Source organism: Lissotriton helveticus, chromosome 11 (genome assembly GCF_964261635.1).
Source record: "Lissotriton helveticus chromosome 11, aLisHel1.1, whole genome shotgun sequence".
Lineage (NCBI taxonomy): Eukaryota > Metazoa > Chordata > Amphibia > Caudata > Salamandridae > Lissotriton > Lissotriton helveticus.
This window is the reverse complement of record NC_136072.1, coordinates 359,987,815-360,011,612: the sequence shown is the minus strand read 5'-3', so window position 1 is coordinate 360,011,612 and position 23,798 is coordinate 359,987,815. Positions and strand designations below refer to the sequence as shown.

At 45.9% G+C, this 23,798-nt stretch overlaps 1 protein-coding gene across 4 annotated transcripts in view; it reads left to right on the top strand.

Annotated features, from left to right (window-relative positions):
• The window catches only part of MTERF4 (mitochondrial transcription termination factor 4), a 221,688-nt gene that overhangs the window by 118,368 nt on the left and 79,522 nt on the right, over nucleotides 1–23,798 (top strand). For 3 of the 4 annotated variants that reach the window (XM_078665784.1, XM_078665785.1, XM_078665786.1), the window contains one exon: nucleotides 10,773–10,855. The exons of the other annotated variant lie outside the window; for it this stretch is intronic. In XM_078665784.1, coding sequence (XP_078521910.1) covers nucleotides 10,853–10,855 — 3 coding nt within the window. In that variant the 5' untranslated portion in view covers nucleotides 10,773–10,852. The remainder of the gene's footprint in view (nucleotides 1–10,772; nucleotides 10,856–23,798) is intronic. 4 annotated transcript variants of the gene reach the window in all.

The window sequence follows — 23,798 nt, the reverse complement described above, 5'->3', positions numbered from 1 at the left end:
TAATTGCAACACAGTAAACGTAATATACAAACTCACTTGCCAATGCGGGTTACAGTATATTGGTTTAACCACCAGGAAAGTGAAGGTACGGATCCAAGAGCACCTGAGTACCATTAAAAAGGCAAACTCACTACACGCCTGGTGCAACATATTTGTGAATCTAAACATGACCCTCGAGCTCTTAAATGGGTCGTGTTGGAAAGGGTAAGAACCAGCAATGACAACTTAGAGAGAGTTTTGGCAACAAAGGAAGCTCGTTGGATTTTTCCTGAAAAGGTGGACTAAACAGGATTAAATGACCACATTGAATGGAATAAAGTCAGTAGACAGTAGAGTCTTATAACTGACTTCTGTATATTATTGAAGTGCTAACTTATATAGGCACTATGCAATGGAAGGGATAATTACAGTACTAAATGTATGGGTGAAAGGTTTCGCTAGTGAGCAGAACATATAATTGTGGGTGAAGAATGAGGTGGCTACATTTTGGAGTACTGTGCCTAGGTGTGAGGAATGAGGACACAATTTATGATCTTTTGGAAATAAATATAGACCTCCCTTGTGAACTAACAACCTCTTTGAGAAAAATTCCAATATACTGAGTGAATGAAACCTTGAATAAATAGTGAATGATATGTCTATGAGTAAGGACTCTAATTGTGACTTTTGAAATTCACATAGAGCTCCCACGTGACTTTTAAAATACACATAGTCCACTCCGTGAGGTCGCAGCACCTTGACAAAACATTACAGAATATTGAGGAACTCTGAGCCTGAACGGGATAATGTGCAAGAAGTACAGCCTGGGTCTAACACTCCGTGAGTTAGAGATAGATCAGAGTGTATGTATTGTCAGTGGGCGAGTAATTAATGAATTTCATAATACGGCTGGCACTGTAATGGATGTATGTTAATCCAAAAATAGAAAAAACACAAGAGAAGGGGCTGAATGCTGGAACCCAGGCACCAATTATGGAATTGACAGTATGCAGCCCCTTAACGATTGCACTTACACGGTCTTTTAAAATGGCCGCCGTGTTTGCGAGGTATAACCACGTGATCTGCACAGTACTACCGGACCACGTGGTATGCACGCAACACACGCGTTGAAGCGCTGCGAGTAAATAGATCGATACCAATGGGGATGATGGACGGAGCGTTTGAGCAAATCAAACACTTACCCCCGTCAACTGATCTGGGCTTAATCCATCACCATTCTTTAGCTCACTCCACCACCCCAGTTCCAGCATGGCCATATGCAAATCAGTTTGACCCTGTGCCTCATGGGAACAGTCCAACCAGAACTGCCAAGCCATGTCTTCCCTGGACCGGAAACAAGCATCCTGGGACCGGTTTCGGATTCATAATCCTCATCAGCCAGGCTATCTTGAATCCAGTGGTGGAGTGAGCAAGGGACCCACGTCTGGGCATACCCTGCCAACTTAGGGCGAACAAAGCGATACCAAAGGGGATGATGGACGGAGCGTTTGAGCAAATCAAACACTCACCCCCAGTCTTTGATATAAAGATATGACATTTCAAGTCAATGAATGGCACACATTTTAATAAATGAACTTGTCACATTCACAGGTGTAACAATTAGGCAACGGAAGTGCTATTTCAATCAGGGGAAGAGTGCAGAATACAACCCATGTTGGTTTGTTGGAGGCTGGTATGAGTGCCATCAGCCTGTGCCTGGTAAATATACTCCATATGCAGGAGAGATTGTTGTATATTAGGTGTGACTTTTACTGTATCTGGTTGGTCAGTTTTTACTAAAACAGAACTGCTGTTGAGTTTTGTTCTATCAGCCGATCCGCAACATAAAAATTATTGTCTAATGAGGCGAAAGATTGAACCCCACACTCTGACGAATTCGCCACAACACAAGTAATGGCAATGAATCATGTTGGCCTTCTTGGAAAATGTTTGCAACATGCAGTGCTCTTAATTGGCGTAAGCTCACAACTGTGAATAAAGAGGGCAACTTAACAGTGAGTCTTAACTCAATTTTTAATTTTGCATGGAACACACTGTTCTTAGCAAAACACAGGGTTTTTGTTTTTGGACAGTCAACTCTTTTTTTCTGCCCTTTTTTCTTTCTCTACTGGACACACTATATATTCTTTTGTTTCTGTGAGTGGGCAACCGATGATTATATACGTGGGCATACTGGCGAGAACCTGCTGGTAGCCTCCCTGGTGGTGCATACGTGAGGTGCCCTCGCACTCTTTCCCTTATTTTCTTAGTATCTGTCACTCATATGCTGTGGAGGAGTATGTATGTTGTTGCAGTTTGACTGATAGAAGTTTTTTTCTTTTAAAAAATGTTTTTCGATTTGAGAGCTCTAGGACTCAGTAAACTGGATAAAGTGGCAGATAACAGGTGGAGATAGGTATCCCCACGTTAGAAGCAGGTCCTAAGAGAAATATTATTGGCTCTCAGTTAGCCAGGCCTTTATTTGTTTTGAGAACCCCTGTTGTCTACACAAAACCTCATCTCTTTCTTACCACCCTGGGTGTGAGGTTTGGGCACCAAGACTACTGGACTAGCCCAAGGGCTATCTGAGGGTTTAATAACTCCCAAATCCAACAACTTCTAGACTTCAGTCCTGAGACAGTCCCTGACATGGTCAGGTTGCCTGTAAATCTTATTTTTAACAGGCAGACTGTCCCTAGTGTCCACTTCATGAGTGCACCAGGTATTTTGACTTGGATGCAGAGAGAACATATGTTTATACTGATTGAGCACTTGTCTGCAATCAACTTGCTGCTGGGCAGTGAGGCTGCCTGCCAAGGCTACACCATTCACTGACCCATCATCAGGGTTCTGTGAGAGCAGGTCAGGGAGTTGATCACTCTCTCCCTCCTGTCCCTCATCAGTAGCCATGAGCAAGCCCACGTCTGCCCTGTCAAGATATGGTTTCAGTCTGTTGACATGGAGCACCCTGTGGGGCTCCTGGGACTTCCCAAGGTCTACCAAGTATGTAACCTCTCCCTTCTGTTCAACAATTGTATGGGGGCCACTCCATTTGTCCTGGAGGGCTGCTGGGGCCACAGGCTCCAGACCCACACTTTCTGCCCTGGCTGGTAAACAGTCAGCACAGCCTTTTGCTCATGCCAAGCCTTTTGCAATTCCTGGCTAGCCTCAAGGTTTTTGGTGGCCTTCTTCATATACTCTGCCATCCTGGAGTGGAGACCAAGTACATAGTCCACAATATCCACAATATCCTGTTAGGGAGGTTTGAGAGGTAACTCCCACCCCTCCTTCACTAGACGCAATGGACCCCTAACAGGATGTCCAAACAGAAGTCAAAAGGGCTGTGACCAACCCCATTCTGAGGAACCGCCCTTTAGGCAAATAGAAGGCAGGGCAATAGGATGTCCCATCTGCGCCTAAGCTTTCCTGGGAGACCCTTGATCATGCCCTTTGTTTTGTTGAATCTCTCAACTAAACCATTGCATTGTGAGTGATAGAGTGTGGTGAATTTGTAATTCACTCCATACGCCTTCCACATAGCAGTCAAGTAACTAGACATAAAGTTTGCACCCCTGTCTGATACTACCTCCTTAGGGAACCCCATTCTGGAAAGTACTCCCAGGAGGGCTCTTGCCACCACAGGAGCTGTGGTGGTCCTATGGAATGGCTTCTGGGTACCTAGTGGCATGGTCGACCACCACCAGGATAAATTCGTGCCCAGAGGCTGTCTGAGGATCCATGGGACCAACTATGTCAATCCCCACTCTTTCAAAGGGAACCCCCACCACAGGTAGTGGTATCAGGGGGGCCTTTGTTGTACCACCTGCTTTACCACTGTCTTGACAGGTGACACAGAAGCGACAAAACTCCTTGGTGTCTTCAGACATATGGGGCCAATGAAAGTGAGGGACAATCCTGTCCCAAGTCTTGTTTTGGCCCAGGTGACTTGCTAAGGGAATATCATGGGCTAGTGTTAATAGGAAGCCCCTGAACTTCAAAAGTATAACCAACCTCCTGGCTGCACCAGGCTTGGGGTCTCTACTCTCTGAGTACAGGAGTCCATCATCCCAAAATATCTTATGGTTTCCACTAGCATTCCCAGCAGCCTCAGCAGCAGTCTGCTGTCTGAGGGGTTCAAGAGAGGAGCAGCTGTGTCTCAGATCTGCCCTGGAAAGGCCCCCTGTCCTCAAGAACTCAACCTGATCAGGCTCAAGCTCATCTGGGACAGTTCCTTCTTCAGGACTAAGATCATCTCCCTCAAGAGACTGGTCTGCACTCTGAGTCAGGGGTAAAGGCACTGACTTAACCCTACTGCTCTTGCTCTTGGAAGGCACCAGGTCTATTCTTCCAGAATCTAGAGCCTATTCAGTTTTAGACATTTTGGCCTGTGACCCGGTCAGAGCAAACGTGTAGGGATTCCTAACGTTTCTGCATGGGTCCTGAGCTCCACTTCAGCCCAAGCTGAAGTTTCTAAATCCTTGCCAAGCAAGCATTCAAAAGGGAGGTCTTCACTTACTACAACCTTCTTAAGGACAGTTACCCCTCCCCGGGAGAAATTAACAACTGCCAAGGAATGGTCAGTCCTGACATTGCTAGCATTGGTCACTTGGTACATTTCACCAAGTATGATCTGCTCAGGAGCCAAAATATCTTGTATCACTATGGTGACACTTGCCCCTGTGTCCCTGAATGCCAAAGCCTCTTTTACATTTATCAAAGGCTGCTGTCTTATTTGCGCAGATTACTGGACCTGACAAAGGAGAGCATATCCATACCTCCATCACAGATCAGAACACCCTGAGTTGGAACTCTGACTAGGCCCGAGTCCATCTCAGAACCCAGGGTTAACCCTACTACACCCTTATTCTGAGTACCACCACTTGGAGCTGAACTAGGCGGAACAGTTGCCTTAGGGGCAATGGTGGCTGGAGATTAGTCTTTGGACTTATTACAATCACTAGCCCAGTGGGTTTTCTGTTTACAGATTTTGCACCATGGTTTCCTTTGGCTTTTTCCTTTGCTAGATTGGGGCCTCCACCAGGGGCAGATTTTTGGAGACCTTAGGAAGACTTCTGGTCTTTACCCCACCCTTGTCAGAGTTCTTAGAATCTTGCTTCTTGGAGTCACCTTGTTTCTGAAACTTCTACCTCACCCTGGTTCTGACCCCATTGTCTGCCTTCTGACAGAATTCTTGGGGAGAGGTCAGAGTCCACCAGGTACTGATGTAACAGCTGATTTTGACAATTATTAAGGATCTGCTCCCTCATAATTAAATTGTAAAATCCTTTAAAATCACACATCTTACTGCCAAGTAACCAGCCCTCCAGAGCCTTAGTAGCACAATCTACAAAGTCATCCCAGTCTTGAGTCTGTGCCTTTTGGGTATCTCTGAACTTAATCCTGTATTGATCAGTGGTTAAGCCAAACCCCTCTATCAGAGCACTCTTCAAGACTTTGTAATTATCAGCATCCTCTTCTCTTACAGTGAGGAGCTTGTCTCTACCTTTGTCTGCAAAGGAGAGCCTCAAGATTGCTGCCCACTGCTCCCGAGGGACCCTCTGTAGTTTACAGGCCCTCTCAAGTGCAGTTATCCATTTGTGGATGTCATCCCCACTCTGGTAGGGAGGGACAATCTTGTTCTGGTTCCTATGGTCATGAGTCTGTTCTCTAACTCCTCTAAGGACACTGATGCTGCCACCATGGGACTCTAGTCCCATCTTTTTAGAAGCTCTCTGGAGCTCCAGGGCTTCCCTGTCTAAAGCCAACTGTGCACTTCTGATTCTGACTTTTTCATTCTCAAAGGTAAGCAGTCTGCTATTTCACTCAGTGGAGGACTCTCTCATGTAGGAGGCTGAGGTCCTGTGAGAGACAGAGGTCCCTACAGATTAACCAGAATGGTTAGATTCCACAAAGGGAGTTATAGACCTCCTAGGTACACTGTGAATTCCACCTGGAGGGGTGAATATGGGACCACTGGGGTTCCCTTCTTCATCCACAGGAAGAACTTGGTTAATCAGGGTAGAATCATTCTGATCCTCCTGGTCAGCATCAAGGTCCAGGTCTTGGATGTTTTCACCTCCTTGCCTGTCCTCTTCTGCTGCCCCACCCAACCTGCCTGTCTCATCAGACCTTGGGGTCTTTCTGAGATCATCTAAAAGCAATACCTCTATGAGGCGTTGAGTAACTGGCTGTCTCCCAGTATTCAATTTCCTAGCTTTACACATGCCCTCAATTCTGAAAAGGAGACATGGTATTACTTAGTTAATCTGGAGCCACTGGCTTCAGCCCTTGAAGACATACTAGTATGGTGTGGTGTCTGCAGCTACGTACTTTAGTGGGACTACTAAACTCTCTCTTGAGTTGTAGAAAGGGTGTGCTAGACCCTTGACACACAACTCTAAGTTCAGTAGAACTTACTTTATTCTAAACTTGATTTATATGTACCTATAGTGGTTTTCAGTTAGTCGCTCAAAGAGATTATCTGGTAAAGCAATAGCAAGCTTGAATCCCACCGCTGCACACCAATGTGAGAAGTTGGCCTGGCATATGATGTCCAGTAGTTATAGTGGGCACCTTGCACCAGTCCATGTGAGAAGTTATCCTGGAATATGATGCCCACTGGTTCTAAGGGGCACCTTGCATCAGTCTAATCGACCCTTATTGATGGTGGTTTTAAAGGGGGCGTGGCCAACTGGCTAACAGGGCGGACGTGATCTGTTAGAACTCCGTCCTTAGACCCCTATTTCTCCCGTAAGTTCTCCTCCAGAGCTCAGCAGATCTCAGATTGGAGCTGTGGCGGCGGAGATCGCAGACTGACTGAGGCAGCGCAGGGGATAGGCGCGAAAGGTACCCCGGGGTCCGGCGACCGCCAAAGAGCCCTGCGCCGCTGCTGAGGCGCTGTTGAGAGGCGCCGGGCATTGCTTTGGGCCCGAGCGCCCTGTGGACTTAGCTGAGCGGCGCCCCCCGAAGGATCGGCGGGCACTGAGGTCCCGTGCTGCTGGCGGTCGCTGCTGGGCGGTGAGAGTCAGAGTGAGGCCCGGAGAAGCTGGTGGACAGTGGGCGGCAGCTGAGCGCCCCGGACGAGGCCTGAGCCAGCGAGATCCGCCTTCACAGCCACGTGCGGCTGAAAAGGAGTGGGATGGAGCCAAAAATGCAAAAAAATGGCCTGAGCACACAGGGCGTAGAGTTTAAAGTCAGGGGCACCAAGGGCTCCGCATGACATTGGGAGGGTAAGAGTGTCATACGCAATCCTAGGCTGCTTGCCTTCCCAGATAAGAGAGGTCAGCAACGAGCGAACCCTGCGAAAAAAGTGGGTAGTGAGGGGAACGGGTATGTTCAAGAATAAATATAAAAACTTTGAGAGCACTACCATCTTGGCAGTTGCTGTCCGACTGGCTAGCGACAGAGGCAGCCGGCTCTACTGAGGAATCTTGGACTCAAGCCAGTTCACAGCGTGCCCAAAATTAGCCCTCCAAAGTTCGTGAACGTCCCTGCTCAGCCATACTCCTAAGTAGCGGGTGGGGCCGGAAGCCCACACGAAGGGGTAGTCCGGGGTAAAGAGCGCGGTGACGTCAGAGAGAGGGAAGTGGACTGACTTGTTCCTGTTCACCTGTATGCCCGAGTATCCCCCAAACCTTAGGATCTCTTGCACCAGAGGACTGAGATTTTCCTGGGGGTTTGGGACACATAAAGTGACGTCATCCGCATTCATAGAGACCAAGATGCAGCGGGTTGCAAAACCGATGCCCCTCTGGGTGTGGTGTTGTCGAAGTCTAGCTGCATGTGGTTCCATCATGATGGCGAAGAGCATAGGTGAGAGCGGGCACCACGCCCGATGGGGATGGGATCAGATACTTGGCCGTTAATCTGGAGATGGGCAGTGGGAAGGGTGTACAGTAGTAAGATTTTGCGTATGAAGACCGGACTGAAGCCGAAGCGTGGAAGGAGGGAGAAAAGAAAAGGCCATTCTAGGGTATCGAAGACTTTGCTGGCATCAAGCGGGGCTGTAACCGCAGGGAGCTCCGGGTTGATTTGGTGTAGGATGGAGAAAATAGTCCGTAGATTGTGAGAGGTCACACGGCCGTGAATGAATACGGACTGATCCGGGAGGGCAAGTTGTGGCATGAGAAGGAGGAGGGGTGAAGTGAGCAGTTTGGCGAAGATTTTGTTGTCCGTAATATAAGGGACAGGGGGCGATATGAATCCCGTAGCTCTGGGGGTTTATCGGGCTTGAGAAAAAGGGTCAACATAGCCTCGCGGAGTTAAGGTGGGAATTGACCGTCCTCGAATGATTCGTTATACATGGCGGCCAAGTGCGGTATGAAAAGCGGGCAAAAAGTCTTGTAAAAAGATACGGGCAAGCTGTCCAGACTAGTGGCCTTGTCACCAGGCATAGCATTGATGGCAGCAAGTATTTCTTCTTTAGAAAAGGGCTCGTCAAGGAATTCCCGATGATAGTTTTCAAGCCATTGGAGCTGGAGGGTATCAAAATACTAATCGAAGGACTTGCGCGGGGGGTGGATCCCGCCGTGTATAACTGCGTGTAAAAATCTGTGAAACACGCCTGGATTTCAATAGGGGAGGTGATACGAGCTGGGCCACCATCTTGAAGAGCTGTAATGTAGGATGCTGCGTGGGGTGGACGAAGAAGACTGGCCAGGGTTTTACCGGGGCGAACGCCCTTGCTGAAGTGGCATGCCCGGGCCTGGCTGCCTAGGAATGAGAGCTCTCTATTGGCCTCCTCAGTGAATTCTGTGGTGTTCCCGCTGAGTCTAGCAAGTGTATCTGGGCTGGGATCGAGAGCATGGGAGGAATCCAAAGATTTAATTTCCGATTCCAGTTTATCGAGGGTGCTGCGAATGGAGCGTAAGACTCTGGACTGTTTGGAGATACATTCTGCGCGAATTACGACTTTGAAACCCTCCCAAAGCATAGAGGGAGATTCCACAGAGCCCTCGTTAAGTTCGAAGTAGTTAGTGATTGCGGATTGGATCTCGCCACAGAAGACAGAGTCTCGCAGCATGTTAGGGGGAAGCCGCCAGGAGAATGCCGAGGAGACTGGGGAAGACGGAGGCAAAGCTGAATCTGCGCGTGGTCTGAAAGAGTGTGTGTCATGTGATTGATGGAGGTGAGCATAAACAAGACATCTGGGGATGTAATCCAGAAATCCAGGCGGGACCAACATCCGCGAGTGCCAGTGACGCAGTTGCCCTCGCGAGTCTTGGGGTGCAGGTGACGCCAAGCATCGTACAGGGAGTTCTCATGAAGAATTGAACTAAGGAGAGCCGCTGCACGCGGGTGAGGGTCATGAGGGCCGGATCGGTCCAGGACAGTGGAAAGTGTGACATTGAGCCCCCCCCCCCCCCGAGGAACGCAGCAGGGCCAAGGTATTAAATGTGGTGCTATACCTGCGCAAAGAAGTCTGGGTCATCATTGTTGGGGCCATATAGCGCAGCAATCGTCGGGGGTTGGGCCTGGAGGGAGCCGTGGAGGATGACAAAGCGCCTGAGGGGTCAGTGATTACCTGGGAGGTCTGCCAGGGGAGTCCTCTGCGTATAAGGATAGATACCCCCGAGAGAAGTTGGAGTAGAAAGAGGAGTGTGTTTCTCCCCAGTGCCGGGAGAGGAGTCTAGAGGCGGATGCAGGGAGCAGGTGGGTCTCCTGGAGCAGACAGATGTCTACCTTGAGCCGAAGAAGATGTGCGTGTACTAGTCAGGCCTTGCGATGGTCATTGAGGCCACGTATGTTCAATGTCCAGAAGAGTGTGTCAGTCATTCAGACAAATAGTGGGAAATGATACCATAGGATGTGGTAAGAGTGGCCAGGGCCCTCCTACAGGTGTGTGTGACGGTGCTAAGCAGCTGAGACGAGGGTAGGTAGTGCAGCAGCAAAGGGGTGTTAGAGGGCAACCAATAATTTGCAGTGGCAGACGGCTGGGATTCGAGGGGGAACCATCAGCCCCTAACACTGGAGGAGAGATGTCACAGGTACCGTGCACAGAGACAAGGCGTTGTGAGAACACGTAAGCCGGTGCAATGCAGTGTAGCAGACTTTTCCTTACTACTTTTCTCTTCTTATTTTCTTTTCTTCCTCTTTTTCAGATCTGCCAATGCTTGTTCGACTTTGAATGTAATATTAACTCACTGTTTATGCCGACGCTGTTCCTTTGTTTATCATACTGATTCATATCTTCAACGATGCAAAAAGTATTTTAATTAAAAAAAAAGTCTTTGCCAAATGGCGGTAGGATATCGGAGACCTACCAGCAACTTTTTAACCCCAAATCAAGTACTATATTAAACCCCTCACTATACAGTATGCTATTCTGTACTGTAGGAATTAATGAGTGTACATTTGGCACTTTGGATAACTTTGGGGGTAGTCCGTTTTCAAACAGGCCCTACACTTTGCCCAAGCTCCATTGTTAGTTCAGGGCCTAGCCTTTAGCCATGGCTTAGGCCTAACCCCCCTTACGCCTACAGGTGACGGTGGATGGAATTTAACCAAACCCAGTGTTCGTGCCTGAAGGGTCTAGGATTTAGCCCTCTGACCCTTTTTACCAGTTTAGGCTTCTTTTTTTTCAAATCTGAATTCATTGAATGGAATTTAAAATTCAGGATGTATGCTTTATTAACACTTTAATGCCCCCTACCCCGTATGTATGCAGATCCTACCCGTTTATTTGCAGATTGTTTTTTTCTTTGACAATCCCTCTATATATTCCCTGTCTACGTGGATCCAGGGTTTGTTCCCTCCGCACTTTTATACCATTAAATTTTATTTTTCTGTGACAGGTGCGTGACACTCTTTCGAGGTCACTGATATCGGCCCACAGTTTTACGGCATACAGTACATCATCTGCCACAACATTGCCATGGTAAGTATTTTACTCTTTTCTTTACCATGACCTCATCTACTTAACCCAACTATGGTTTTCACCTATTATATTTTCCTTTCAGTGTAGTTACATGACCGTGTCGTTGATGCAATATTATTGTATTTCTATGTAATACATGGTATTCCGTAATCCCTGTAAAAAATCGGCCTCTAATTTCTTTATAATAGGCAACAGGCGATGCACCTTGTCGTCTGTTATAAAAGTAACTGCATTCATAACTCCGCTGTAATACATTTATTGAAGTTGAGTTCTGACGTGACAATGCCTGCTTCCAGTAACCAAAGAGAAAGGCAGATCAGGTCATGGAGCATGCATAATTAAAGCAACTGTTTAGGGAACAAAACTAAATGTTTCTTTTCTTCTCTGTTTTTCTAGCTGTATTGTGACAAGCAGAAAGGAGATATTTATAGCAACATGTTTTTTTTGCACTACTTAGGTAATTATAGAAAAGATAGAACCTTTCTGCTCGTTTCTATACATTCCAAGCTGCCCAGCCTTTTTTTTTTTATAAAGAAAGAAATCATTTATGTTAAATTAATTTTAATGTCGTTTTATAATGCATCAATAATACATGCAATAGTGGGGTACACCATCACAAATATTGCTAAATCCCTGGCAGGGATCATTGTTTTTTACAACTGTGAACAGGTATCGACACCAACACACGTTATTTTAGTTTCAATTAATGTATTGGTATTTCCATTTTTATTCCATTCTGATAACAAAAACCAAGAACCTCAGTCGACCTGTTGCACTTGTTTCATCATTACATTTGTTGCAGTTGGTACTCCGCATTTTCTTGGGGGTTATTCTCCTTAGACTCCATTCTTCCCGCTCCCTCAGTATCCATTAATCTAAGAACTTACACGTTTTTAGGACTGGTTATGGTGGGACAAACCTGGGCTAAGAATGCAAGTACTGATCTCTAGTTTCCCAAATGTTGTATCTCTGTTCTCATATATGTTGGCCATCTTTTCCATCCCCAGCAGGAATCACAATTATTGTAACCAGAAGTTAAAGCCTGGTGCTTCTTTTTCCCCCAAAAGTGTGAACATCTCCTGATTTGCTGCTAAGAGTAGGAAGGAAATTGTTTTCCCTTTTTGTCTGCATATTGGTTAGATTTCCTTTGAAGGCGCTCCTAAGTGCATCCCAGATGGGCCTCTAACTAGTTCAGAGCTATTTACCTTGTTCCATTAAGCATTTAGTTGTGGACAAAGGATATGAAGCATTGCTCTTAGATGTCAATATTCCTTTGAATGTGTAGAGTTAGAAATAACATACTTCTTATAAAAGCAAGTATTGGACTGGACATTAATTTATTGTTCGTACTGTGTGCACTTTGAGTTATGAGTCATGCTCACTTACCTATATCTAAACCCCTTTGACTGCTTGTTCACAGCTTCCACTGAGAATCAAGTGCAGAAGGGGTACTTGGTCCAGTAGCTCGGGATCCATAGTAGGTTGAGCCCCAGGATATCAGGAGTAAAAGGCCTCAACCACCATGGTTGGTCCCAGTAGGCCCTGCGTGCCACGTGGTCCCCTGAAAGGGGTCTGACCTTGCCCTACTCCCCTCATTCCCTCCAGCATGTTAGTGCATTTTATCAATCTTGTATAGTCTGTGATGTGAGGTGCCTTCTATATGTCTCCTTACCATATGTGTGTCCTGAAAATATCTTCTCAGGATTTGTTCCCATTGTTCATTATTCAATGGAGAGGACTTAAAAGCTTGGGATGCGTCCCTCTGGGGTTAGTGGCTGTGTTTGGAAGGGGCGGCAGTGCTTCAATACATACTTGTAAATAAAGTTGTCCTAGCACCGGGACTTTGTCACATTTCCTGGCTGTCTTCATTTACATCCAGTGGTTACAGTGCATAAAGAAAATATGGCAACTATGATTCCGAGAGCTATACGTTATTTGTTGTTTTTCACCTTTAGCATATAAAATATGCACATATCTTAAATAAAATATACATACAAATTAAACTAATCATTGGGAATGCACCTTTAAGTTATGAGACCTTAGTTGGTTAATGCGGTCTTTGCAGATGTCTGTAAGACCAGAAAATCCCATAATTTAATCCTAGTTGGCACAGTGCAGAATTGACCTGTTTTTATAGTGCTATGAAGCCCTAGCCTAAAACAGAAAGCCCTGTGGATATGTAAGTCATTATTTCATAATTGTAATACAAACAGTATAATAAAAGACGTTAATGAAGATTAGTCTTTATTGTGTCCGCTGGTGTCAGCTGTGGAACCTTCGTTCACCAACTTCAGGATCATTCTAATCAGAGGTTAGGGAAGCGGAGAAAGGGCAGGGGAATCAACCAAGTGAGATTACAACACACCTCCCCAAGCTGGGAGAAGGAAGAAGAAGAGCAACATAACAGAGAAAACATATGCATACAGAATGGTGTATATAACAGATCCTGGAACTTCAAGGTACAATATGCAGATAAGGCTAAAGGATTACTCAAAATCATAATCTTTATGCCACGCTGGACAAGCATAACATATTGATGACCTTCAAGGGAGATTATTTATATCAATAGAAGATTTACTAGAAGTATTGGATCCACTTTGAAGATCTTCAGGTGTTTTCACTAGTACCAATTTGTCCATTCTCTAGTTGGACCACATTCTTTTCCACTCTAGTTATCCTAAACGGTTCTTATAACCTGGAATAACTTTTCCTACGTGACTTCAGAAGGTCAATCCGAACCCAATCTCCCTGTCTGAACAACTATTTTTTGACACTCTTGGTATTATCATATCTTATTTTGTACCTTTCCTGATGCTGATGTATCCTTTTGGCTATTTCTGTCCTATTCACAGTGCATGATCTGTCCCTACATAACCATGCAGCTGTCAGATTCATTTTAGGTTTCCTTCCTTTTAGGGAGACAAAAGGAGAAACTCCTGTGACACAGTTAGGTGCAGTGCGGTAGGCCCATATCATGTCCTGCAAAACAGCTTTGGCAGGCACACCCATCACTTCCACCCTTTGCAAACACTCTTTAACCACTCAGTTCATCCTCTCAACAATGCCATTCACTCGGGGGCAATAGAAGGCCATTTTAAGATGTTGTATTTGAAAGTTTGCAAGGTACTCCCTCATAAGATCAGATGTGAATTGTACACCATTGTCTGTTACCAGAATACCATGTATGTCTTCTTCATAGAAAGAATCTGTAAGAACGTGGACGAGAAAATTAGTGTCTATTTGGTGTACACACCTCATGACAACCCATCGTGAGTGCTAATCGATGAGAACTAACACAAAACGTTAATTTAACCTTTTGAGGTTGAGCGGTCCAATATGTCAAGGGGCAGTTTGGAACATGGGACAACAGGGACCTAAACTGTAGACAAAGGAGCTTTCCTAACCTGATGCGTTTTATCACTATTGATGCATTTCCTGCAGTCTTTGACAATACCATCCATCTTGGCATCCATACCTGGCCAACAATATTCCTCCCACACATAGTTCTTCGTGAGGCTACGACCTACGTGCCCAACATTTGACAATTCCACTATTTTGCGTCTCATCTCATTTGGAGGTACAATTTTCTCCCCCCTGTAAACATACTCACCAAAAAGACTACTCCAACCTAACCTCCCAAAATTTGTGTAAGTTAATACGCAATTCATGTTTATGCCTCGGTCAACCCTCTCTTATTTAACTTTTGAGTGAAGTCAGAATTTCATCATGTACCATGCAGACATCCCAGTCTTTTTATTCATTGTTGTCATCTCAAGGATAGGGTCCATGTCCTACTTTCCATGTGTTTAATTACTCGCTTCTAAAGGTACTCTAGAAAGGAAGTCAGCAATAACATTTTGTTTGCCCGGTACATAGTCACTTAAGCGTCATCTGAAGAGTTACTTATGTTGTTAAATGTTTTCTGTCCTTCTATGCAGTACACAAAGAAAGGGACAGGGACTTTAGAAAAAGAGGTGCAGTACCCGTAGTCCTAAGTAATACGTCTGAATCACTAAAGGGTAACTGTTCCTATGATTTAATGCTAGCCAAGTCGGCAGCGTAACGTGTAGATAGAGTGCAGTAATGGTTGGAATCAGCTTGTCTCAATCACTGGATGACGGTTGAATACAGTGGAAATCCTCAGATGTGCTCTCATACACCCGTTAAGGTGTCATGCTTTATCATTGGGCGTTATGCTCCTCGTGGGGGTGGCGCTGCAATCCCCCACAGACCCACAAGAGGGCATTTTTGAAGGCAATCTTTTTAGAGGCACACCGCACTGGTGAGTGTGGGTATGTGGGGAAGGTGCAAGTGGGTTAAAAATACTTTGACTGTACCGTAGGTAGAGTTTATTCTGGGGTCAGTTTGATTTAGTTACAAACAGGCAAAAAGGCAACACATGAACCCTTTCTCTAGTAAGGAGTGAAGTCAGAATTTCATCATGTGCCATGCAATCATCCCAGTCTTTTTTATTCATTGTTGTCACCTCAAGTATATGACCCATGTCCTCCTCTCCATGTGTTTAATTACTCGCTTCTAAAGGTACTCTAGAAAGGAATCGCTGCAAATCTATCTAGTCCATCATTGTTCCCTGACTCCCCTTTGACCACCACAAACTCAGTAAGAGAGGAATGGGAAAGATGGAGTGTAGGAGAGTAGGATCCGCTTCTTATAGTTACCCCCACTTTTTGCTGATGTTTCACTGTTTTCGACTTAGTCTGGCTGGGATCCTTCTATTCAAGCCCCCAGCCTAGCTGCTTTCTCTTATAAACTGATTGCATGTACTTTAGGTACACTCCAGATCGGGTTCTGGGGTACCCTTATAGGTCCCTAGTATATGGTATACTATACACCCAGGGCATAGGTACCCCAGAGGCCTCCCTGGGGCTGCAGCATGTATTATGCCACCCTGGAGAAGCCACTCAAATTGACACCACAGGTCTGCTACTGCAACCTGTCTAAGGTGGTGCATCCACCCCTTACTTAGATATTGGTTCACTATATCTACCTTATCATTGCACATATAAACCTATCAGTCAACCCTATGGCAGGCCTTATCTATCATGGATGCAGTGTGCTGGGTTTTATGTGAGAGGGTGCCCATGCATGAGCAGGACCCCTCTGCAGCCTTCGGAATGTATTCTCCGGGGTTGTTCTGTGATGCAGCCATATCAAATACTCTTAAGTGCATTATAACCTCGCGGTAAATGCGAACTTTAAAATTGCCCGGTACCAGTGTTCTCGACCCTGGCATCACAAGATATATGATGCCACAGACGTACGATGGACACATACAAATATGGCGTCGATATATCGACGATGTGTTCATGCTCTGGAGGGGAAAGGAAGAACAGCTCAAAGCATTTGTAACTTGGCTGAACAGGAAATCCGGATACCCAGTTTACCCTGAATGCTAGCAAATCGGAAATGAATTTCTTGGATCTCATGATTAAGCATGAAGAAGGGCACATCTACACCACCCTATACACAAAGAAAATAGACAAGAATACATTTTTGCATTTTACAAAAATTGTAATGTGATCTTTCATTCCAAGTGGAAAAAGCACCCGGCATTAACTTATTTACATATAGGACTAATTGTAACTAAATAAGTTTTTATGAACTTAAATTAACCTTGTCGGTCCCCTTCCAAACGACTTCATATATGTATTTATCCTATTACATTTCATTAGTTCATGATTTTCTTCTCAGAAAATACATTACATCCTGAATTCTCAATACCTGTCCTTTTACACGTGATTCAATTAATCCTATGATGGACAGTCTTTAAACCAATATTCTCATCATACAGTTTATGTTCTCATGTCCATCAAATTTGTTTAAGTTCATCATCTCTTCCCCAGTGGGATTAAAGCCAGTCTCAAAATAGGAGAATTCATATCAATACTAATCTTCTCATCATACACTTATGTTCTCATGTCCATCGAATTTATTAGAATTCATCATCTCTTCCCCAGTGGGAATAAAGCCAGTCTCCAAATAGGAGAATTCATGTTGTTAAGGAGGAGAGGTAATCTTCCAATAGTATTCCATCGTAGTCCTATGCACCAGCAAGGGAAACAAGAAGAGGCGCAAACCTGTCAGACCATAGGCTTTCATAACATATACTTGTTGTGAGAGTATGGTTGCGGTACATAGACGACCTGTTTATCATTTGGGAGGGTCCTGGCGACCTTGCTGAACGATTCATTCAAGACCTGAATAGGAATGACCTCAACCTGACCCTAGAGGGTAACATCAGCAAATCCAAAGCAGTTTTCCTTGATCTAAGTGTAGAAATCTCTGAAGGTAAACTGATGATGAAACTATTCCGAAAGGAAACTGCTGGAAACACACTTCTTCATGCCGAGAGTAATCATCCCAGGGCATTGATCCAGAGTATTCCATTTGGCGAATTCCTCCGGGCCAGGAGGAATTGCAGCCGGGATCAAGATTTTGTCCAGGAAGGTGAACGCATGAAAGAACGTTTCAGAGAAAGAGGTTATAACCAAACGACTGTAGAGCAAGCATTTCAAGAAGCCAGCAAGATCAGCCATTTATCTTTACTGACCCCAAAACAGGAGGTCAGTAGTGAAGATAATGAAACTATTAGATTCATCTCCACTTTCCACTCGAAATCATGGAAAGTCCAAAAGAGCCTAAACAAGCATTGGAAGGTCCTCAGGACAGAACCAATTCTAAAGGAAGTCTTGAAAGACAGGCCAAGCATAACTTATCGAAGAGCTGACACACTCAGAAACAAGGTTAGCCAAAATGAGGTCAGTACTATTAGATCAAGTACTACTGACATCCAGGGCTTTTTCACATGTATGAGGTGCAAGGCCTGCAGGTACAGTACAAATATAAAAAAAATATACTATCCGATAGAGGACAAAGAGAAAAATATTGAGAAACATCTAACCTGCCTATCCGAATACTGTGTGTATGTACTGATGTGTCCCTGTTCGAAAAAGTATGTGGGAAGTACAATGTTTCCTGCAAAGACCCGGATTTTACAACATATGAGGGCTATTCAAAATAAAGACCAAAATTCACCTGTGGCCCGACATTTCGAGGAATTCCATGGCAGCAATCGTAATCTCCTAAAAAAAATTGTAATTGATAAATTAACTTATGAAAAGAGGAGGTGACAAGATTCGAAAATTGCGACAGCTTGAGAATAGGTACATTATGAACCTAGATACTCTGATCCCGGGGGGCCTCAATTCGGAGGAAGAAATGATATGGCATTTGGGAGAGTGAATAGTTTCATGACAATTTCGATTTTCTATTGTTGATATGTAGATAGCTGGAAATAATGTTTTAACACTCTAATTTTTTAACATTTTCTTTAATATTGCTCTAGAGTATGAAATTCTGCCAATATGATGTTCATGTACAATATATGTTGCTGAGCCCCTGTGAGACAACGTACAAGTTTTTAGAATTAGTTTAACACATATGATTTATGGTGAGCACTTTACACGGAACGTACAATGACATATTTGAGTATATGTTATGAAAGCCTATGGTCTGACAGGTTTGCGCCTCTTCTTGTTTCCATTGCTGGTGCATAGGACTACGATGGAATACTATTGGAAGATTACCTCTCCTCCTTAACAACATGAATTCTCCTATTTGGTGACTGGCTTTATTCCCACTGGGGAAGAGATGATGTATTCTAATAAATTCGATGGACATGAGAACATAAGTGTATGATGAGAAGATTAGTATTGATATGAATTCTCCTATTTTGAGACTGGCTTTAATCCCACTGGGGAAGAGATGATGAACTTAAACAAATTTGGTGATTACACCACTTTACCCAGGCTGCAGGTGCAGACCTGCGGTGTCAGTTTGGAAGGCTAACCAGGGGTGGCACAATACATGTTGCAGCCCCTGGTAGGCCTAGGGGGCACCTATGCCCTGGGTACCTAAGGTACCATATACAGGGGCTCACAAGGGCGACCCAGTAACCAGTCTGGTATGTACCTAAAGTACATTGTATCAATTTAGAGAGCGAACAGCTAGGCTGTGGGCCTGATTAGTAGGGCCACAGCCATACTAATGTCGAAAAACCAGTGAAGCACAGCAAAAAGTGGGGGTAACCATAGGAAGCAGACCCTACTCTCCTACAGCCATTATCCGTACGCAATTCTTTAAGAAGACCGTGTTTGGCCATTATTTTCTCCAGCCGTGTTATTGTGTTGCTCGCCGTTGTTGAATCCTGGATTCCAACTACTCGATATTTCGAGAAGTCATCAATGAAAACTAACATGTGCCTTCCATCCGGGAGACATCCGAAGTCAGCGCTAGCTCGGTGGCAGGGATGAGGTGGTATTTCTTCTGTAATAATTGAAGCAGGATGTTCCGCTGGAACAGTTGCTTGACACAGGTGGCACTGGTGAACAGTTTGTTCAACAACATTGTTGAGGTTGAGAAACCACACTTTCCAGAGCAGACAAGCTTTAGTCTTTACAATCCCCTGATGGGCCATGCGTGCTAAATCGACAACCCACTGCTGTAGTGTCCTGGGAATGAATAGACGAGATTCTCTCATGAGGCAACCTTCTGGAGACAAGAATGCGCGTGCCTCTTCAGTCCTACAAGGTAGTTTATCCAGGAGCAGGTGCCACCTCCCTGAAGTCACTGCAGCAATGGCCAGCTGCAAGCACTCTTCTCTCGACGTGGCACTCACGTTCTCTTTCAAGGAGATGGGCCACGCGCATGATCGCTCTACCTCTAGCCTGATGTATTCCTCTACCTCGTTTGCCACAAACTGTTCCTCCTCCGTGGCCAGTCTAGCTTGCCTGGATAGAAAATCTTCGGGGTTCGTGCCCCTGGGCGATAGATTACCTGGAACTGATACTTCTGTAACTGCAAAATTTACTTTCCCATCCTCGATGGAGACTTCGAGGAATGTTCCATAAAAAGTAGAATCAACGGCTTACGGTCCATGTGGGCTATGAACGACTGTCCATACTAGTATAGATGGAAATGGCGACAGCCCCAGTGAATGGCTATAGCTTCCTTCTCAATGTGCACGTATCGTGCTCGGGGTCCATCAGAGCCCGACTTGTGTAGGCTACTGGAGCCCCTTCTCCATCCTTCTGTTTCTGTGACAGCACGACGCCAAGGCCAGTGGGGCTTAAGTCCACTGACAATTCAGAGACTCTGGCTGAGTCAAAATACACCAGAGTAGTGTCAGCTGAGAGTGCTTGCTTGGTATCCTGAAAAGCTTTTTCTTGGGCCGGCCCCCAGTCCCAGATGGCGTTGGACTTTGTTAGCTCTCTGAGGGGCAATGAGGCCTGTCAGATTTCGAGTGAAATGTCCTCAGTATGTGACCATGCCTAAGAAACTCCACACGCCGGTCACTGTCGTGGGAGCCGGCGCCATCTGGATGTCATGGACCTTGGACGGATCTGGTGATACTCTGTGCTGGGTGAAACGATATCCCAAAAACACAATATTCTTCTTGAGGAACTCACATTTTTCTCGCTGGGGAGTAAGGCCACATTCCCGCAGACACTGGAAAGTGCTTATCATGCAGTCCATGTGTTCTTCCAACATGGAGGCATGCACAAGAATTTCATTGCTGACATTGAAGACCCCTTTTAGGCCCGCTAGCACCCCTCGTATGGTGTCTTGGAAGACTTCAGCGACACTGGACAGTCTAAAGCTAAGGCGTTTATAGCTCCGACATGTTTTGAGAACGTGGTTATGGCTCTTGACTCCGGAACCAATAGCAATTGGTTGTATCCTGCTCGCAGATCCATTTTGGAAAACCATTTAGAGCCACTCACATCAGCCACAAAGTCGTCCACGGTGGTGGTCACATGACGCTCCCTTTTGATTGCGTGATTGGGTAGCCTCATGTCCATGCAAATTCTCACCTCGCCTTGTTGTTTAGGCTTCTGTGCCACAACGGTGGGAGACACCCAAGGAGTCCGGCCATCAACCTGTTTGATGATATCAGCCTGCTCGAGTTTTCTCAACTCTTCCTCCACTTTCGTCCTAAGATGAAATGCCACTCTTCTCTGCTTTAGGGCCACTGGCTGAATGGAGAGATCAATGTGAAGATGGACCAAGTGGTTTTTGATGCATCTTATCCCCTCGAATAGAAGTGTAAATTCTGCCACTAATGACTCCACGCTCTCTCGATCAATGGCAAACGCGACAGCCACTAATTGCAGATGTTACACTGTTCGGCACCTTAGCAGAATCCCCTCTCCCTCCTGGTAGACATATATGTGAGTAGAATGGGAATCATGGGAGATACTGGTGGAGAATACTCCAGCAAATGAAAGAGGAGTGGTGGATCCATATGTGAACACTTGAGTTGACGTTCATCATAGAGTCAGTTGCATGGGAAGAGTCTGCAGCATTGAGCGCGCCATGATGTTTATAGATGCCCCGATGTCGATCAATGCTGGAACCGGGCGTTCTGCTATCAGTTCCTTGCACTTCGGTAACTGCCTCCTTAGCCCTCTGTCTGGTTGCATGGTGTGAATGACATGGACGGCTCCCTCCATGTCGTCTTCATCCATCTCCCCATCGTCCTCCATGGATTGAGGAGTGTTTAAGATGTTAACTTGTTTGTTTCGCTGTCCTCTACGGGCGGCAGAGCGACACACCTGTGCAAAATGAAGTTTATTGCATGCTGAGCACCTTTGTCCTTGAGGAGGGTACGGGCCTTGGTGGGAAAAAGGGCCCACCATATTCGTAGCATGTTCAGTTGGAGGTAAGTGTCTTAATGAGCACCAACTTCCTGGCAGAAGTTCCAGATACCACCGCGTTGACCGGCTCCATTTTCACCTGGCGTTGTAAGGCTGCTTCCATGTGCGCCGCTTGCACCTTTGACAACTCCGTTGATCTTCCCATTGTCATCATGTCCACCATTGCCATCCCCGCGTCTTGGAGTATGTGCTCCCTCAGTTTAGCCGACGGAAACCCTTGGATAAGTTGCGCTCGTATCTTGTTGTAGGGTCCGGCAATGTGCACGTACTTGCCAGCTCTTTGAGCCAAGCGTAGAACACATCTACAGACTCATCTGGGAGCTGTCTCGCCTGTCACAGTAGGAAGCGTTCATAGTCAGGGTTCGTGAGAGGTCCTAAGTGGGAGGTCAGGGCTTCAGCGTAGCGTATGTATGCGGTGGTCCAGCCTCCACTACTGATTTCCCAAGCTTGTGTAGTGCAGCACCACCAAGGTGCAGTAATATGGGGCGTTGACGTCCTACTTGTAGGCCTACTGCCACAAAGTAAGTCTCAAAGTGCTCTAACCAGTCCGTCCAGTTGGCTGCCTGCGCCTATGGTGGGCCATTGAGCAGGAACAGTTCAACCGGTGGCACAGTGGACATGATGTTGAAGTAAAGATGTTAAAGTACAAATGACCCAAACGCATGCACATAGGCGTGACTGTAGTCCTAATGTCGCCACAGTGATATACCGACATCGAACACTGGAGTGGCCCTTTCTCAGTGCAACTAGGTGGAGGCCTGTGCTGACTCCCTGGCTCATAAGATATTAGACTGCCTCGATTGCTCCCTCAGTAAAAGGTACAGCTTGCCTTCCTCTGTCCTGAGGATGTATCGTATACACATCTCTGAGGTACTAGGTTTGTTGTTTTCTTCTGTTTCTGTCGTCCCCGACCGCAGTTCAATCCAAATGAGCCCGGATGGAGGTGAAACTGCTCCGACATCATACCAGGTGCTCTGTGGCCCCAGGTAAACAGTCTCTAGGCCTCCGCAGTGAGGCGTGGCGCACGACGCAGGGCAAGCCAATCCTCTCGGTCTCTGCAGCGGGGCTTACCGCACACGTGGCCGGCGACCTGTTGCTGGGCCGCAGGAGAATACTAGGCGGGTAAAGGCGGGCAATAAACAGGCTAGCAACAGTCTCACCTGATGCTGACCCTGCATACCGTCCTCTGCGGCCGCCTCAGCCCCGCAACAGACGAAGTACGGCGTCCTCAAGCAGAACGCTTGCCAAGACCACCTCCACGAGATGCAGGTATCAGTAGCGGCAGGCACCAGAGTTAATACCACCTTCGTCACCAGTTTGTTTAGTGGGGGCAGCTACTGGCTAGCTACGGGGGCTCTATGAACGGGCCAGGCCTTGCCAAAATAAGTGACACACACACGTTCTAGTTGCCAGTGTGGTCACCGGAATCCCGAGGTCTGGGTTCTGGTTTCTGGTCCCTTTTATTAACTTCAAAGGACGGCCACTCCCACTTCAGGCCTCTACCACCTTGTTACTAGGAGAGCAAAGGGGGGCGGCCCACCAAACATAACAATACACTCAGATCTGTAATGGATACAGGCCACACCTCGAATCTGATTGGACATTAGTTGTTAGGTTGTAAGAAATGTGTTTAGCATATTCCCTTTAGCATATTCCCTGTTGCATCAACAGCCCCATTGCCCACAGGGCTTTTCCCTACATTGTGAATGTTGAAGTCACTGGCAATGATTAACTCACTGGAGGGATGAGAGTAAATTAGTTCTCCTAAAATGCGCACCAATTATTTATCCCCTCTTGTCTGTTTACGGCTTGTCTCTACAGTTGAATTATACATTTATTGACAGTGTGGTTATGTTTTTGCTGTCCATCTGTGTTAGATTTGGGGGTCTCTAGTTGGTACAGCTAGGTACTTGTGACAAATAGGGACACTTGCCTCTAGTCAGGGTAAGTGGGTACACTCCTAAAATAACCCCTGCTCACCCCCTTGGTAGCTTGGCACGAGCAGACAGGCTTATCTCAGAGGCAGTGTGTGAAGCACTTGTGAACACATACAGTAATCAAGTGACAACATTACAGATGGACACTACACAGGATTTATATTAAAAATAAGTATACTTGGGGGGGCGTGGCTAGCAGCCAACATGGCGACAGCTTAGTTTGAGAGCTCCTTCGGGCACTGCGAAATAATCATTAATCCGGCACATAAA